Source organism: Xiphophorus couchianus, chromosome 4 (genome assembly GCF_001444195.1).
Source record: "Xiphophorus couchianus chromosome 4, X_couchianus-1.0, whole genome shotgun sequence".
NCBI lineage: Eukaryota > Metazoa > Chordata > Actinopteri > Cyprinodontiformes > Poeciliidae > Xiphophorus > Xiphophorus couchianus.
In genome coordinates this window covers 36,328,636-36,347,364 of record NC_040231.1, presented here as the reverse complement: position 1 = coordinate 36,347,364, position 18,729 = coordinate 36,328,636, and the positions used below count along the sequence as shown (strand labels likewise).

Genomic DNA, 18,729 nt, shown 5'->3' with positions numbered 1-18,729 from the left:
GCCCTTTCTGGAAGTTTCACAAATCAGAAAAAAATTTCACAAATCCCAAACATAGTTTTTAATATTCTGCTATAAGAGCAGAATAATCCAGTCCAGGTTTAAAGTTTCTAGGTGTTGTAGTTTTAGAACTGGAGCAGTTCTGGTGTGACCAAGATCCAAATAAAGTCATGAAATCAACCTTTATTGACATTTCACAAGTCAGAGAAAGGTTTAACAAATTACAAACACGGTTTTACATATTCTGTTATTAGAGCAGAATAATCTAGTCCAGGTTTGAAGAGTTTATGTGTTGTAATTTTTTAACTAGAGTAGATTAAAGATGCGGAAGGTAGTGAAAAATTAGGCGGAGTCGCCCTTTAAGCCGGAATCGGAAACTAACTTCAGCTTCGTTGCTGTTGCTACCTTTCATTCATTTGGGGTAATGTTAGCTTGGTGGTAGCTGTTAGCGTAAGCAGAACCCGGCTTTTCTTTACACAGTTCAGCGTTGACATGACTCCGATAGATTTCCTTCTTCCAAACTAAGAAGAGACAGCTTTGCGTCGACAACTGAGCTGCGTGTAAAGCCTTTGTGTCCAGGATAAGCTCGGTTTGCCGACAACGGTCATGGATTATGAACACAAAGCTAAAGCGGTAGCAGACTGCTTGCTGAGCTACAGGAGGGATGAATCTGGGTGGAAGGTCTGCAGAAAATCGGTAAAGTCTTGCTGTCATATGTATAATATTTGTGTCTGACGAATCCTATTCCATCTCAGAGTAGCTTCCAGATGTCATCCTCAAGAACAAGTAAGAAATTAAATGCTCACCCCAGACTAACTTTAAAACTTTCGAATAATCAAGCATTAAGTCGACCTTTTCAGTTAAATATTAGTTGTTTTGAGTTTGCTTTTTATTGTTATGAAAAGTAACAATGAAGCCGTAATGAATACGGCTGTCATCATTATCCATTTCATGTACTTTCAGTCAGTTTGTTTATGTGGGTCACAAGTCCTTCAAACGACTTGCGGTTATGTCCTGGTCAGTGATGTCGGACCACTTTTTTCAGTAACGAGTAATCTAACGCGTTGCTATTTCAAATCAAGTAGTCAGACTACAGTTACTTATGCAAATCACTTTGCGTTACTATTTTCTTTTGGAATTGAATTGTATTTACTCTCCGGGTCTTGACGAGTGATCGCCGTTTCTGAGACAGTTAGCAGCGACAGAAATGTAAACAATGGAGGGAAAAGGGAGATGCGCATTTTGTTGGTATAAAAACAGGAACTATTTTGAGTTTCTGTTGTCATATTTCATTATTATAAGCGGCTCGGGCTTGTTTTTTGTTTTTTTAAGTTGCTTGCAAATTTAAGGAGTCGCAGGCTGCGCTTTTGGGCTCGTTTTTGAAAGTGAAGTTGCTCCTTTGGGCTTGGAAATAAACAGAGATTCATAATGTGATCTTGGGGGTATAGTTTCTGTTATGTGTGGAGAACCTTTAATCCTCTTTTTACCAGATCACACAGATACGGTTGTAAGAATTATCAGAGGCACTGTTGCAAATTAAATACAGTTTATTGATTTCATAAGTTCCTTTGGACAGAGATAGTTTATTTTATTATACAAAATTGACCACATTAAAAGCAAAAGTCTATGCTGGCCCTGGAAACCTCAAGCTAAGAGACAATTAAATAGCAGACTGTTTGGGGGAGGAATAATAATAAAGAAAACACAAATACACCCAAATGCACCCAAGTGTTCCCCAACAAAAACACAGTCACACAAAAAGCCCTGGTGATACAGCAAAGGAAAGAAAAACTCCCCTTCCACTAGTCTCCTCAATCTGAATAAAATAGCTTGGGAACCAGAGACAGCATAGGTCCTTTTTATTGTTTAAAACAAGCCAAAAGGCTATAGACAATAAAAACTCCCCTTCCTTCAACAAAACTATCAAAAAATACTTTTAATCAATAATAACTAACCCCAAAAAAGGAAAGAAATTCTAAACTAAAACTGAAACTGAAACAGTAGCAGGCCAACCTACACATAAAAGACATCAAATTAGACAAGCACCTTAAGTAGTCAGATAATTATGAGAAACTGCCTTTACCTTCTTCAAAGCAAAACCAGTCAATGGTGCTCTGTACGTCACTTGCTCTAGAAATATATCTCCTCTGAAGGAATCATCAGCCTGGGATCTGATCTACCTACTTTTAAATGCAACTGCTGATTACCTGTCTGGCTAATGAACCAGCTGCGCTCTGTCACAGCGTCTTCCATATATGGGCAAAAGGAAGAATGCGCAACACTATACTTCCGGGACAAAATGCCCCGGCTACAATAATAAACCCCCAGAATGTATCAGATATCCAGGTAGTTTTAGTCAGGCCTTCCAGGTCCCGCTATGTCTTTGTTAATGTCAAGTTAATATATTACCTGTGAATTACGTCGAGCTTCGCGTTGCGCTCCAGAAAATTGCAAACATCGAGACCAATATGAACAGCGCATATTAGTTCATATTAGTTAAAGGTTGTCCTTGTGGGCTTTCAAAAAGCTTGACGCATTGGCAAACCCACGAGCAGTGGCGCAAAAAGTGGGTATGCACTGTATGCAACACATAGGGGCGCTGCAGCAGAGAGGGCGCAAAAACGATGTGGGGAATTTTTTTAGTCAGCATTTTATGACTTAAGCCTGTTTCCGCCACTCTGTTAAAAATATAGATATATATATATATCATTATAATGAGATAGTATCTCAAAATAATGGCATACTATCTCATTATAATGAGTAACTATCTCATATCATTATATAATGAGATCTAATGATATATTCATTATAATGAGATAGTAACTGGTAAATTCCTTTATTTTAAGTTTATTAAATAAGTGCACTATACACCAAGGGAAGCTTTTTTAAGCACTTGTGATTTATTTTTGGGGATGTCAATATAATATATATTATATTGTTCTCTGTTGGCAGAATACAAAAATAAATACTTTCTGAATAAAGTGTAGAGTCTGTTTATGATTTGCTGTTGCACTGTAAATAAATTGATTGGCCATAATACTGAAAAACATATATATGTCAAGAGTAATGACAACATTTGTACTCTTATCAAATTAATACCAACTGCAAACAATAGCATATTAGTAGGAAAACTGTCACAAATGGTTATCTGTTAGTAATAACATGATTAAAACATTGCTTGAACAAATAAGGCTAATAAAATGAAGAATCTGCAAATGTTGGTACTACAGTATTTAGTACTGTTTTGAACAAGAGGCTAGTATTTTATATTAATAAATTCTTATTTATTAAATACATAGAAAGTAATAGATTGACCTTGACCACAACATTGAAGGAAACTAAAATGGATTAGTCTTTTTAAGTAAATGATGGAAACGAATTGTAACTCATTCATGCATTTTAGTTTTACAATCACATAATGTTTACACAGGACATATAGACATAATATCTGACTTCTTATATGTTTTGTGGACCTGGGTGATTTAGAGAAACTATTCCCTCAGCCCATCACTGATCATTTGACGGAGTCTTTCATAAAGATTAGTAACTTCATACACATCATCTGTCATTACCAGTCTGTGCTCAGTTATGAGTTCAGTGTATAATTGAAATACATCGACATCACAGGGAAAGTCCTCTATAAATGATGCTACAGGTTTAGATTTATGGTCTGTGTTACAATGCAACCATTTCTAATGGCCTCTGAATGTCTGGAGGGCCCTGAATGGCCCCTACCAGCAGCTACTGAGTTTTCTAATATTCCAGTCTTCTAATTCTAGGTCTCAGAGTTGCTAATATCAAACTATTATATAGAGTTAACCCCTTTGAGGTTTTTGATCTATAAATCACTCTGCAGCCAAGTTATTCTAGAGGTTAAATAGATATTATTAGGGCTTAATTAGTAAAAATGGCAGCAAATTAGCTTATTTCATAACTTTATAACCAGAGACCTTCTCTCCTCTGGTCTGTTTAACAGCTACAGTCTCAGATCAGCTCAGCCCTCCAGGACTGTCAGCAGCAGAAACAGCAACTTTATACCTTTTGGGGAAAATATAGACTACATTTGCTTTGTATTTCCCTGCATGATGGCAATGATATAGTAGGATGCAATTAGATTCTTGATTAATATGGGCTGTTGCTATGTTGCTGTACAGAGTTTTTGTTCAATGTGCCCCTTTTTTAAATTTGAGCCCCCGTCCCTCCAAAGGTCTCTGCACGGCCCTGCTATAAATGTCTGATAAACACACCTATCACACACATCTCAACAATAAGTGTTATAATAATGACCAAAACAAAACACGGGAAATATTAAGATAAGCAAAATTGTCGTTGCGGGACCTAAATAGGACCCCTTCCCCTCTAATCCCCACGAACTGACGCTGTTGTCACGGTTGCCTAGAAACCGACACTATGCAGCCGCAATGAGCTGCTATCAACCCGCGTCTTTTTAAATTCTCCACCCGATACTACACCGTCCTTAAAGTAAAACCTCTGGCAGAAATACAGACGGTAGTGGGAAGACACAGGCTAAACAATTACAGTGAAGTTTAATAGGAGCATTAAAAAAACGTGTGGCGATATTCAGTGGATTGTTTAATATCAGACAGAATGAATGGATCAGGAGAGGAACCGCAGACCCGTCAGAACCTAAAGAACCAGACATCAGTTTCTTCATCCCTCAATCATTTCCTGAGACCAAAAAATAATATAAATGGCAATTTAAAGAACAAATCATACAAATAGATTTATAAATAAATTAATAAATATTGTGAAGAGAACATTAAGAACGTTTGTTAGGACAGGAAAAATGTTATCTTTTATAATTACAGTTTTTTTGTGGTCAATATTATTATTAATGTGGGTGGCCAGTTTGGATCAGGCTTCCTATCAAGCTAGAAGAATGATAGGAAACATGTTAACAAAAACCCTCAGACTTGCAGCCCACAGGCGGTTCTAGACAGGATAACAGAAGTGGCTCTTTGGCTCAAATATATTAAATGATAAAATATTGCCATGTTATTTGTTTAATTGTTTTTTAATTGGCAGCAATTTATTCACATATATGTACATTTATCATTGATACTCTAATTAAAGATGAGTTGTACAAGTTTATGTCATTGGGTGGGGTGAGGTGGGGAGGAGGGGGGTGATGACATGTTCACATACACCTCAAAAAGTATGTAGTTGTGCCCTTGCCCACGAGTTGTACCTTGTACAAATTGTTGTGGAAGAGCACACATTCACATATCAAAGGTTGGACAGTGGAACACTTTTACCCTAGTAAGAGGGTCTCTGTGGAAAAGTCTGTTTTTGACAACCTTTACTACATCTGTTTTTGCAGCTGATGACAGCCTATTTAAATATGCTGGTCTCTGTCAAATGATAAGATTTATGAGAATCACACCAATGAAGATGTCAAATTTTCTCTAAGGTACTACTATGCTGTTCTTGATTTAATACAGCACAATGGGTTGAACAAAATAGAGCGTGAGGGTACAAGCACCGTCATTTTTCTAAATGTTGTGTTAGTTAATGAAGTAAATGAAAAAAACATTGTACCTTCCTTTAAATTTAAAACAGTATGCCTCTATGAAACATAGAGATTGTTTTTTTTTTTAATATACAGAGTGTTTTTTCCTCTTTTATGAAGCAAAGAAAATTTATACTCGAAATGAATATCCAATACTATATTGATGGTTGTGTTAAAATACAGAAAAAGTTTTTCTGCTTCTTTTAACTGCTTACACAGACATGCTGCAGCTTACATAACCATATTTATGTGTGACTGTCGGCAGCCATATCTAGACAGACTGAAACTGATTAGACAACCCTTTAGGGAGGGTACAGATTACAGAGAAGAATAAAAAGCAAAAGTCGCACTACAATCTTTGCCTCACTTGGTTCCCTCCATAAGGTGAGCTCAGTGTGGCCCGGCGCTGGACGGTGAATGTAACTCTGTCATGTCATTTATAACATGTATGGCTTGTAAAATTTTATCATTTCTCGGCATTAAAGCCTGTTTTTATATAACCAAATCTCATTATTTCTAAAGGTAATTTACACTGAGAGGTTCTGGTAGGGTCCTGAAACTAGTAAACAGACCTGGTGGAGCACAGAGACAAAAATGAATGAACTCCAACATGCTCCACCTGTGTACCATGACTCGTTTTCACTAGTCATTAACCTGAACTTGTACCTAGATAATAAACTGGTTTTAGGTTTATTAATCTTATGAATTTAGTAAAATGTTCTTCAAATGCCTGGAAATGCATAGTTTTGAGTAGATTTTATTTTAATTTCCACACTAGGACTGCTTGTGTCTCATTAATGTTAGCAGATGTTGGCAGGTATGATGTAATCTTGAGATTCTGTTTCAAACTGAGTTTATACACCTCTGGAAAAAATTAAGTTTCTCTGATTTTACTCATTATAGACATGTTTGAGTAAAATGAGACATGTTGAATTACTGACAACATGTCTCAATTTTATTTGTGAATGTATGTAAAGATAGATTTAGAAAACTGCACCAACGAATATCTTCTCATGGGTCGTAGCTGTCCTGGAGGCTTAAGGACTTTAAGGTCACATCCTAGCATCGTCCCTGCCTACTGATAATAATTACATTTTTAAGCATCAGTATCCGGTAATATAAAAAAAAAAACAACTAAAAAGTTGTGTCTTAACAATTACCATAACTACAACAATTAACTGAGCAGCCTAATCCAAATTAAATTAGGCTTTTTTTTTTGGCATTTATGTTCTATTATTGATTGAGTGCAATCCCTGGGTGTGGTAATGGCTACATGAGCCCAGTTTAATTTACCAGGACCAGTGATGGCATAGTTACTTTGAAAAAGTAACATTAATTTTATTACTCATTACCTCTTGAAAAAGTAACTTAGTTAGATTACTGACTACTTGATTTGGAAAGTAGATAAGTTACATTAAAAGTAACTTTTTCAGTTACTTTCAGCAGCTGCTAACAACAACGCTCCACCACCTGTGAATATTACATTGAGCTTTGCCAAAACTTAATTGTAAACCAAAACAGTTTCTATGGCGCTTATTAAAAACTCAACAGACATGAAATGGAAGCGCTACTGAAGCCACATTAGCAGCATTGAATCAAATCTCTACGGACAGTGCAGCAGATTTAACTCACCATGCAGGGCCATTCCAAGGCTGCATGAGGCCTGGAGCAGAATTTGACTTGGGGGCCCCTTTTGTTGCTAAAAACATCAGCACCTCTAACAACTTCTGTGTTAGATTTAATCTGGGAGAGGAGGACTAGTTTAATTGGTCAACCTAAAAAGCAATAAGTTATAATTGTAGTTTATTAATCTGTATTTGTGAACAAACAAATCAAACTCAAAGATTAAACTCACAGCATCAGATTGTTGCTATGGTAACAAAACAATTTAACTATGAAGATTGGTCTTTGAACTTTTACAAAGTAAACTTGCCAGCTCCATAAAATCTTACATTTCAATGTTAAACCATTTAAAATATTTTAATATATGTATGCTGAAACCATTAAATCAAATTTAGCAGCATTGATAATCTCAATAAACAAATGTTACATTTATATATCTATGTTAAAATATTAGCATTTATGGGACATCTGGGGGCCTTATGGAGCTGCTGACTTAATTTGGATTAAACAGAAGTTCAAATAATTGATATTAATTTTAATTGTATTTTTTGATTTGTTGTTTGTAAGAATAGTTGTGGGTTTAAATATTGTTTACTGGCAATATAATTACCCAGTAATATTTTTACATCTCCTGTCTACTCAACAATCTTTTAATACAAAAACATGATAGACCGCTGGTGGACCGCCCATGATAGACCGTCCTGACCACCGGGCTTAGCAAGTTTTCTGGGGGAAACCCTGGATACTTTTTCCTTTTAAATCCTCAACACAGAAGTCTTCTATTTTCTAAAACGATGGAGTGTCTACTATCCATTTCAATTGGTTTAGTTTAGTTTTTAAATTGTAAATATTAAGTATTTTGTGGGTATTAGATACTCTTTACATAACTGATTGAAAGTGCACATGTAGATCTTTAACTTTCTGAATGCTTTTGACTTTGCAGATTTTATATTCTCCACCTTTATTACCTGGAGTAAACCTTTCATTACCAGAGACGGGGGTAAATTGTAAAAGCTCTGGAGGGTCACCCACATGTTTGCCTAGTTATATGTTATAAATGTATTCAAGTCATATCCTTTTATTTCATTTACAAATCAACCCTAATCAACAAAATGTAGACTTTTTTCACAAAAAATAATACATCTATTCTAACTGAACTTAGATTTCAAACAGTTTCTATATAGACCCCACAGATTGCATCAATTAATTGATTTACAGCATCCTAGACAAGTGTGGAGCAATAGCAAAAAATTGCTAGCATTGTGTTGTTGACTTTACAGCAATCCCTCATCCCTCATATGCATGTAGCGACAGTGGAGAGGAAAAAACCCCCAGCAGAACCAGAACCTAGCTCAGTACAAGTGGCTGTCTGCCATGACCGACGGGGGGTTTGTGAAGACAGAGTAGAATGCACAAAAAGAAACAGATGAACTGAGGTAGGATTATTTTTGATGTTTGTGAAAGTGAAATGTTAATAGCAGAAGAGCTATATAGCAGCATTATCTCAGCCAATGCCCCTGTCCAGGGAGGTACCACACCCAATCAAAATACCAGACTATGTAGCTTCTACGGAAAAAAAGTAACTGAGAGAAAACTAAAAGCCAACATTTGATAACCTCAAATAATGCAAATTGGAGAGGAGTATAAGAAAGTGAGAAAAAGTGTCAGTTTGTCCTCCAGTAACCTCAGCCTATGGCAGCATAACTACAGAAATAGGTCAAGATAACCTAAGAGTCTAAATAAAAGCTTTATGAAAAAAAGTTTTAACCCTAGTCTGAAAAGTAGACAGGATGTCTGCCTCACTGACTAAAACTGGGAGCTGCTTCCACATGAAAGGAGCCTGAAAACGAAAAGATCTTTCAGAAATTCTAGAAATCAACGGTAAACCTGCAGTCTGAGAGTGAAGTGCTCTGTTAGGAGCATGTGGAATAATCAGACCTCTGATGTATGATGGAACTTTATTATTAAGAGCTTTATATGTGAGAAGGAAAATCTTAAATTCTGTTCTGGATTTAACAAGGAGCTTGTTTAACAAGGGAACAAGGGATTTAACAAGGGAAGCTAAACTAAGAGAAGTATGATGTCTCTATTTAATCTTAAAATTTAAAGTGAGCTAGATCAACAGAGGACCATCCAAATGCTAACAGTGTCACAACGAGTGACATGAATATCACCTGAGTGCAGTGAGAGTGACGCGTGTATCTGGAAGGTCCATTAACTAGTTCATCAGTATTCCTTTCTATCATTATAGTGTGATGACTAACAAACACTCTAACTAACTAGTAAAAAGGTTTTTGAAGTCAGGGATACAAAAACAATATCCTGAGATCCTGAACATCTCTTGGAGTTCAGTTAAATTCATCAAGAGATGGAAAGAATGTGGCATGTGTAAATCTGCCCATCAGGCCGTCCACACACTGTGTGATGGTTCCAGAAGAAGTCTAGTGAGAGGACACCACAAGAGAAAGTCTTGCTTTGAGAAATGTGAGCTGTTTGGCTATTAATTCCCAATAATTAGGTGATGTCCAACTTATTGATTTTGCGTAGAAATCATTAACTTTATTATATTGACCTTAAATACCTATTGATAGTAAAACCTTTTACTTAGAATTTATTCCCAGTGTATGTATTTTTTTCCTTCTCTAGAATGATGTGGTTGTTTCTTGGCGTCCCTCGTCTGAGTTCCCTGGGAATGTGTAAGCACTCTTTATTTTTTATTTTTAGAGTCCTTGATCAGGTTTCTGAAACATGTTACTATAGGCAATATTTGGCATGCTTCTTGTAATAAAAATGAGTTATTTATTGTGATGTAACATTCTCTTGAATATTTTCATGTGAGTTCAATTTATTGCTTGACCATCACGTGTTTACTTGAACAAACCTTAGAATCAGAGTTTGTGGTTAAGTCAATATGGGTATCTATCTATCTGTCTGTCTGTCTGTCTATAGGTTCAGCATAGCTATGAACCTCAGAAATGCATTGAGGTTCATAGCTGGTGAGGCACTCACTTAATCATAATCACATTAATAAATATAGACCCCCTGCATGTTGTATACATACGAAAATTTCGCGCATGCGCGCAACGCTGGAGCGCAAAAATACTACTCTTTTACATATCATCCATAGCTGCGCTGCCGCGGTAGAATAATTCCATTAACTCAATGAAACTTGTAAATGTAGGTATTAATTAATGCTGTACTCCACAGCAAAGGGAAAAACCGTTGAAGTACAACTGAAAACCACTTCTTCCTCTCTCTCTGTGTCGCCAAGCTATACGCAGACTCGTTGCCATAACAACTGACAGCGCCACTTAAATGTTTCATACTGAACAGACTGAATGTCCTGTTCTTTGTATGAGAAATATTTTAGTGTTTTTTGGTGTTGAATCCTAAAACATAAAATATGTGTCTGCATATACAGTATATATAAGTAAATGACTAGTAAAAGTAAGTATATTAAAAGTATACGTACGCATGATTGCATACATGCAAGTAAGCAAGCTGTGTTTTTCTCTTTACATATGGACTGTAATATACTGCTGTCCTATCACTTTTTCATGTTTGGTAGCCTTCTCCTCTGACTGTGTTGCTATTCAACTGATTGACTTGGCAGTTACAAGGGAGAGGGCATTGTCAGCGGCACCCCTGAGAACGTATGGGAATGTCTCAAACCAGTCCCCAATGGGCTCCGAGTCAAGTGGGACAGCAACGTCAAAAGGTTTGAGCTTCTTGAACAGATCAAGGAGGTTTGTATTCTTTCTGACTCGATCTCTGTACTTTTAATAGTCATTTGACTTTTAGAGAAGCATGTGTTTATAACATTCTTTTCATTTTAAACAAAAGCCAATCCAATTCAATTTATTTACGTAGCAACAATTTACAACAAATATGGCACTTTACAAAATAAATAATTTCAATTTAATCATACACACTAACTTCTGCTAGTTAACAAACTGTACAGTAAACTCAATTACTCAAGTTTCTGTGTAGACCCAGCAAATTGCATTGAGTCATTCACTTCCAGCATCTGCTCCTCCTAGGGAAGTGTGAAGCGACAGCAAACTATAGGTAACATTGTGTTGTTGACTTTACAGTAATCCTTTATACTGAGCCTGCATGTAGCGACAGTGGAGAGGAAAATCTCACTTAACGACAATTAAATGATTGCTTAGTTTGATTCAGTTTTATTTATATAGCACCAATTAACAACAGATGTCATCTGGAGGCACTTTACAAAAAAATATTTCAATTCAATCACACATACATTCCAGTTGATCCTAGTTATCAAGCAGCACAGTATGCTCAATAAATTATTCAAAGTAAATTCAAACGTTTCTATCCAAGGAAACCCAGAAGAGTCATTGACTTGCAGCATTCACTCCTTATGGACAAGAGCGTAGTGTTGAATTGTGACGTTGAATTTACATCAATCCCATGTACTAAAGTATCCCATCATGTAGCGACAGTGGAGTGGAGAAACTCCTGTTTAACAGGAAGAAGTCGTCAGCAGAACCTGGCTTTATACAAGCAGCAATCTGCCACAACAGACTGGGGGTTTGAAAAGACATACCAGAATGCACAGGAAGAAACAGATGCACTGATGTAGCAACAGTTAGACTGTATTTGAATAACTTTGACTATTTATCCAATCTATTTAAACCAAAGCACATAATGGCAACAACAAATCAACGTATCTGCCATTTCCTGTCTTAACGAAAGTAACTTAAGTACATTGATCTTGTTCTACTCTGTTTGTGAGTCCATTTCTTTGTCTTCCACCTTTGTGCAGGACATTTCCATCTGCCGGACAGTCACACCCTCAGCCGCAATGGGTATCATAGCCCCGCGTGACTTTGTAGATGTTATTTTAGTTAAGCAATATGAAGATGGCAGCATTTCATCTAATGGTGCGTAATTTAATGTCTTCTTGGTCTTTTAGGGTTTTATTTTTCATTTGAAATTAGTTAAATTTTTGTATATGGTGTATATTGTATATTGATTTTTTTGTATATTTTCACAACGTACTCAACTCTTGCTTAGATGATGGCAGTTCATGTGATGGTGGCCATTTGTGTGTGTGTGTGTGTGTTGGCAAGATTTTGCAAGAACAAGCAAATTGTGTTAAGTGTAGAGGTAGTGATGTATAACATTGGTCATAAAGCCATATAATTGTGTCAGTTTGACGTGGATTTTAATCCTTTTTATTTAACATTCAACAGCGACCAATGTGATTCATCCTAGTTGTCCTCCCCACCCTGGCTATGTAAGAGGATTCAACCATGCCTGTGGCTGCATTTGTATCCCCGTCTCAGGGTGAGATTACCGATAAGGACACACACACATAGGGCTGGGCGATGTATTGAGTATACGCGATGTATCGCAATATTTTCAATTTACGATGATTAAAATGGCTATATTTACGATAATTAATGGCAACTATCGAGTGTAAATTGTTGTTCAAATAATAAACTTTCGCCGTCAAATGCACTGCAAGTATGGTTTATCCGACACCCTATAAATGCATCACTAGTCCCTTCACGCAGACTTGTTGTCATTGCCATAGCAACTGACAACGGAACTTTATGTTGTTGTTTGGTGCTGAATCAAGATTCAGCTCTCAAACATTACCCCCACATAGAACAGAACATTCAGTTTGTTACAGTTTTATGATTTTTGACTTGATGTGTATTTTGCGATTATTAATAAGTGATCCCTGTGGTCGATTAGCCACCGCTGCTATTAGCCAAACTAACACAGCTGTGGTTGATTAGATAATTTAAACACTCCTTTACTGATGATGTGTCAGTTTGTGTAGGGCGCCTTTTTTATTTTTAAGCTGAACCAAAACACACCTTATTCCACAGCACATCTACAGTATATGTTAGGTTTGTCAAAGTCAAGCATAACTGACCTACTCTGCTTTGCTATTTTTTTCGTAATTATAATGTATTTCTCACCTTGTTATCTAATCTTAGTGTAGACATTACATAGCAAAACACTGCATCCCTTTTTATATGAACTTACACTTAAGTCTAGCAAGGAAATGGGTGCAGGAACTTACATGGGTGACATCATGCTGCAAGGAGTCTAGTTTAAAATAACATTGGAGCTCATTTAAGAATATTGTGATACATATCGTGTATCATGATATAGCAAAACGATATCAGGATATTAGATTTCCCTCATATCCCCCAGCCCTACACACACATATGTGTAGCTTATTTTATTTTTTTACTTGTTCAATTTCTCTTTCTTTGTGTGAAATAATTTTCAGGGAGCCCAGCAAAACTCAAGTGTCCAGTTTCTTCCAGACAGACCTGAGTGGCCTCCTTCCGCGCTCTGTGGTTGACTCATTTTTCCCATCCAGCATGACCGAGTTCTACAGCAACCTGGCCAAAGCTGTAAAATCTCTTAAAGACATTTGAGGCAAAGAGCAACCAGGGTTTTCCCCAGTGTATTATAAGCCCGTTGGGCTGCCCGGCTTTACTTGCTCCCCCCCACCAGGCCAACCACTGATGTTTTTCTTAGAAAAAAAATAATTGCTTTTATTTATTTTTTTTTATACCCCGCATAAAGCAAAAATAGTAAAGATGCTTTGCTCAGCTCAACAAAGTATCTTTGTTGGTCTGAGCTTTTCACCAAAAGAACAGAATCATTCCTGAAAGGGATTTATGCATTGAACAGGGCATGAAGCTGCCAATGCGCACCAATCACACCACTGGCGCCTGTTGGCCGCCTACTGCGCTACTGCAGCTCAATCTATCAAGTTTACCTCGTCGCGGATTGCGAGTATTGAGTATTTCACTCACACTAGATGTTTTGGCATTTGTTCTTTTCGAGAAGCTTAACCTGCATTTAAATCAACCCACTGTGAGGAATCATGTTTCTTTGGAGAATACTTCAGTAAGGTAGGAATCAAGTTTGAAAGTCACTTCACTGCTTGCTCTGTTTGCGCTAGCTCAATTTGCAACATAAATATAACCTATAGTTGCACTTTCAAATGTGGGTGCAGTGGAATGAGAATGATATATCTTTGTGAACAAAGAATTACAGTATGTGTGGCGTTTCCATCTCACACATGCTGGCCCAGCGTTGGGCCACAAACATAATTATTATCTGCTCTGATAAAGTTTATATGTGTTCCTCGGTGAGGCAGTGCGTTAGTGGGATAGTGGTAAAGGTAGAGGAGCTGTTGCACTTTCCTCATAGTCATGCAGCATGCTGGTCTTTTTGTTTGTTTTTTGTTTTATGCAACCGCACAATGCACCAAACTGCGCCATATCAAATGCTGTTTCAGTCAGGCAGAGTTGCTGTGCGGAGATCGGAAAAACTCGTCCCATAATGTCCGGACTAGCAAAACAGTCTCTGTGGCACTTATTATAAACTCACAGACACAAAATAGAACAGCTTTGTCTCTACTAGAGCGACATAAATTAAATCTCCCCGTTTGACCCTTGTATCCAGCAGAGAGATGCGGCGTGCAGTGGATTTAGCTCATCATGCAAGGTAGGTGCAAGTTGTGCATCAGCACCTCTAACGGCACTGCAGTTTAAATTTAGTAAAATCTGGGAGAGGACATGGTTTAACTGGCCAAGTTTAAAAGCAGTCAGTGATAACTGTAATTTGCTGAGAAAGTTTTGTGATCAACAGAGCTCAAACTCAAAGATTAAACTCATAGAATGAGATTGTAGCTATGGTAACAAAACAATCTATCTATGAAGATTGTTCTTTGCACTTCTACAAAGTAAACTTACCAGCTCATTAAAATCTCAGTTAAATGTAAAGCAATTTAAGTTTCATATTAGTTTATCTGTGCTGAAAGCATTAAATTTGACAGCATTGTCATTCTCAACAAACAAATGTAAAAAAAATTATATCTGTATTTTGTGTTAAAATGTTAACATTTATGGCCCTCCTGGAGGTCTTGGGGGCCTTGAGCAGCTACTGAGTTCATTTGGGTCGGTTCTAAATGTGATCAGGATTTATTTGGGATTTAACGGGTATGCACAAAATGCAAATTTTTTTATATAGTATTTTTTGTTTTTAAAATTATAGTTGTGTGTTTAGGTATTGTCGACAATGTCTTCCAATAACATACATAATTTACTCAGTAATACTTTACATTTCTTGTCAACTTAATATCTTTTGATACAAAAACATGGTGGGCCACTGGTGGACCGCCTCGGGGCCCCGACCACCGGGCTTTTCTGAGGGAAACCCTGAGTAACCAAGTGTCCGGCCTATTCACTATGCCATGTATTCTATTTAAAAAAACAACTAATATTGAAGCTTTAGGAAAGTTAGAAAATGCCAAATATCTAACACTGGTTAATTCAGTACATGTTGGTTAATTTATAAACTCTAACAGAAGGAATCCTGTAAATGATTAACAGTCAACAGAATGAGGAAAAGGGTCATGCATATCAGAAGTTCTCAAATTTTACTTGATATATTCTCAAGTTTATTTTACCTTTTTGAAAGATTAAAGATGAATTTGAAATTTTATTTTTTAAAAATACAGCAGGTCAAATAAGTATTGAGCATATCATTTTTTTTATACTAAACATATTTCTAAAGGTGCTATTAACATGAAATTTTTACCATGTGTTGGTAACAACCCACGTAATCCATACATGGAAAGAAACCAAAGAAATAGTTTTAGAAATTAAATTATGTAAAAAGTACTGAACATGCTGCAGTATGTAACTTTTATAAAAGCAATTTTTTAATTTACATTTTTATTTGATAAATGGTCACTAGAATAGAATATACTTTATTGATGGCCAATGTAAAATTTCTTATTTGTTCACAAGCTACTCCATCCAAAGTGTTAACTATTAGTATAGCCAATATTATATGTGTGTCTTATATTGTAAGTAAATTAAATATGATCTTATTGTAAAATAAAAACAGGCATGTACATGGAAATACTATAATCTATAAATAAATCCATAAACGAGTCTATAGAAAACTTAAATTTAAAGACACTCAGAGTTGGACATTGTAAATGTCAGGAGCTGCAGTGTGAAGTGGTTGAGGCAGACGCCGAGAGAAATTATGATTTTAATGAAGACAAATGCACAAATAATCTAAAATACCAGGCAGCACAGGGTGAGCAGAATGGCTAGGCTCACCGCTGGTAGCAACTGGCAAATCCCAAACTAGACACGACAGGACGAGACAGAATGGACAAGGACCCGACAAAGACACAGAAATACTGGTGGCATTAAAAACACAGAGAGTAATCAGGGAACGAGACACAGCTGGGAACAATCATGGGGTAGACAGGACAACACAGAAACCTAAAATACAGTTTTTTTCCCTGTGTCATTTACATTATTGCACAATAATTAATTTCTGAACTGATTTGTTTTGATTTCTTTCTATGTATGGCTTTCTTGGGTTGTTAGCAACACTTGATGAAAATTTCATGTCAATAGCACCTTTAGAAATATGTTTACATGTTTAAATATGTTGACTAATACTTATTTTACCCACTGCAAATGCAGTGATATATAAACGCAGAGTACTTTGTGTAGCTAAATTATGCAACACAAAATGCCTTGACCTTCTTTATCATATCTCTGTGTATGCAGATCTAATGAACCTTTTGCCCTATTACTATTATCTGTGGTGCCTTGTGATCAGTTCCTTTTTTAGACAAAATAAGTTTTTCTTCATTTTAACCCAAATGCGCTTTGGATAGAACCTAACATTTGGCTTTATTATTGAGGTAAATGAATCCCCTATACTGTGAGGTATCTTCTATAGATCTGTGGACTGTTTAATTGTCCATAGCTCAGAGTTTTATTTGTAAGACTTTGCTTTATCAATGCTCTTCCACTCAGAGATAATATTTATGTCTTGTAAAGACATTTTAAGGATATTTTTCCATTTATTCAAGTTTAAGGTACCATATATGCTGGTAGCATTCCTCTTATTCTTTTTTTTTCCAATATACTAGAATGTGGATCAACTGCAATGCTGTTGTACTTTAAATATATATATATTGTTAATTATAATTCTTTTATTGTAAATTTAGCGTTGTGTATTGAATTAACTGTACAACCATTTTTCTGAATCAGGCATGTTTGATAGTTGAGAACCACTGACCCCTTCCCCCTTCCCCCCCGCCTGTTGCTGGTGAGAGGTGAACTCATACACAAAGACTGAAGGGGTATAAAGTGTATTATTTTAATAATTTTTGAGTGATATTAGAATTATGGGAGATAAATAAATGCTGTAAATGTTTCAAATGTTTTATTAAAGTTAATTGTCCAATGTTAACATTTCACTTGGACCATTTGCACTGTGGCTGACTATTTTAATCGTTCAGTGTTGTAATTACATTTCAGTTGCAGTTGAGTATGTGTTTATAGTGTTAATTTATGCATGGCCAGATATTTTTCTGTAATATTTGCAAAGAGACAGTTTGTTAGTTTTGATTTTACATACAACATGGATCAAAACACCTGAGGATTTTTGATAATCAACAGAACATGTCATATAAATGTATGGAAACCAACCACAGATGTATTTGAATTATTTGGTCTTGCATTGCCTTATGTCTACAAACCAATTAGACGTGTTTTTTATTCTGTTCTTTCCCCTTCTAGTACTGGCATCCAGTTAACACGCTTTGTAACCCTTAACCACATAATCTCAAATCATTTTTTGTCTGAATATAGCATTTTAAGGTGTGAAGAAAAGCTCACTTCACACATTGGTTTCATTAAAAACATCTGGCTGAGGCAGTGATGTTGCTGTGAATGATGCTGTAATCTTGTGCTAATGCATGTAACTGAGGTAAGAAGCTCATCTCCATTGATGTATAGAGAGCTTCAAGAGTGGAGTTTGATGTGAATTCAGATTTCACTGCACTAGATTAGACTGAGGCCTAGAATCTTTTTAAAACAACGTAACGGAGATATTTGTTTCTATAAAATAATTTCATCCACCCGATTGGTTTAAGAAAAATGTTCATCCACACAGACCTGCTGAATTACACCACTTTTTAAATATGCCAAACCTATAACCCCCACCCAATAATGAAATCCAAGAAATAAAAAATATTTCAATCAAGGGAACAAATTCCATTTCATTATTGGGGGGACCATAAACAGGGAAATTTCTTAAGAGCAATTTTTTTTTGGGGGGGGGGGTCAGCAAAGTTACAATAAAATGTAAAGTAAAATGTGGTATACAATTTTTTTATTGTGTCTGTAACCCTGTCCGTGTGAGACGACACCTCGCTGTTCCTTAGACTCTGCGTTGTGTTTTCTTTAATGGTGGTTGTCGGAAGGAAACTTGAGGCATAAATCGGACACACACGGCGGTTGAGATCGTGGTTCAGACCGTTTATTCGGACCAACCGACAGCGCAGCGGCTTCACCTTCAGAATTCACAGCAAATACTGCGTGTCAATATAAGTCTCATTAACGCAGTTATTATTATCATTCTTTTCTTTTTTTTGTTTAACAGATACAGCATATATTAAAAAAAAAAAGAAGAAAAAAGACAAAACGATACAAAACTAACTACTTGGACATTAAAAGTAACATTTGGCTACATTGAGGAGC

The 18,729-nt window shown here is 36.3% G+C and overlaps 1 protein-coding gene across 2 annotated transcripts; it reads left to right on the top strand.

Moving 5' to 3' along the window:
- The first annotated feature begins 379 nt into the window (after nucleotides 1-379).
- stard5 (StAR related lipid transfer domain containing 5) lies at nucleotides 380-17,920 on the top strand. Of its 2 annotated transcripts, XM_028014247.1 has the most exons (6): nucleotides 381-693; nucleotides 9,797-9,846; nucleotides 10,764-10,896; nucleotides 11,940-12,057; nucleotides 12,370-12,463; nucleotides 13,425-17,920. In XM_028014247.1, the coding sequence occupies exons 1-6, from the start codon at nucleotides 604-606 to the stop codon at nucleotides 13,573-13,575; spliced, it is 636 nt and encodes a 211-aa protein (XP_027870048.1). In that variant the 5' UTR covers nucleotides 381-603; the 3' UTR covers nucleotides 13,576-17,920. The 2 variants fall into 2 exon arrangements, with proteins under 2 accessions (XP_027870049.1, XP_027870048.1); XM_028014248.1 differs by lacking the exon at nucleotides 9,797-9,846 and having other exon boundaries at nucleotides 380-693.
- The last annotated feature ends 809 nt before the right edge of the window (nucleotides 17,921-18,729 follow it).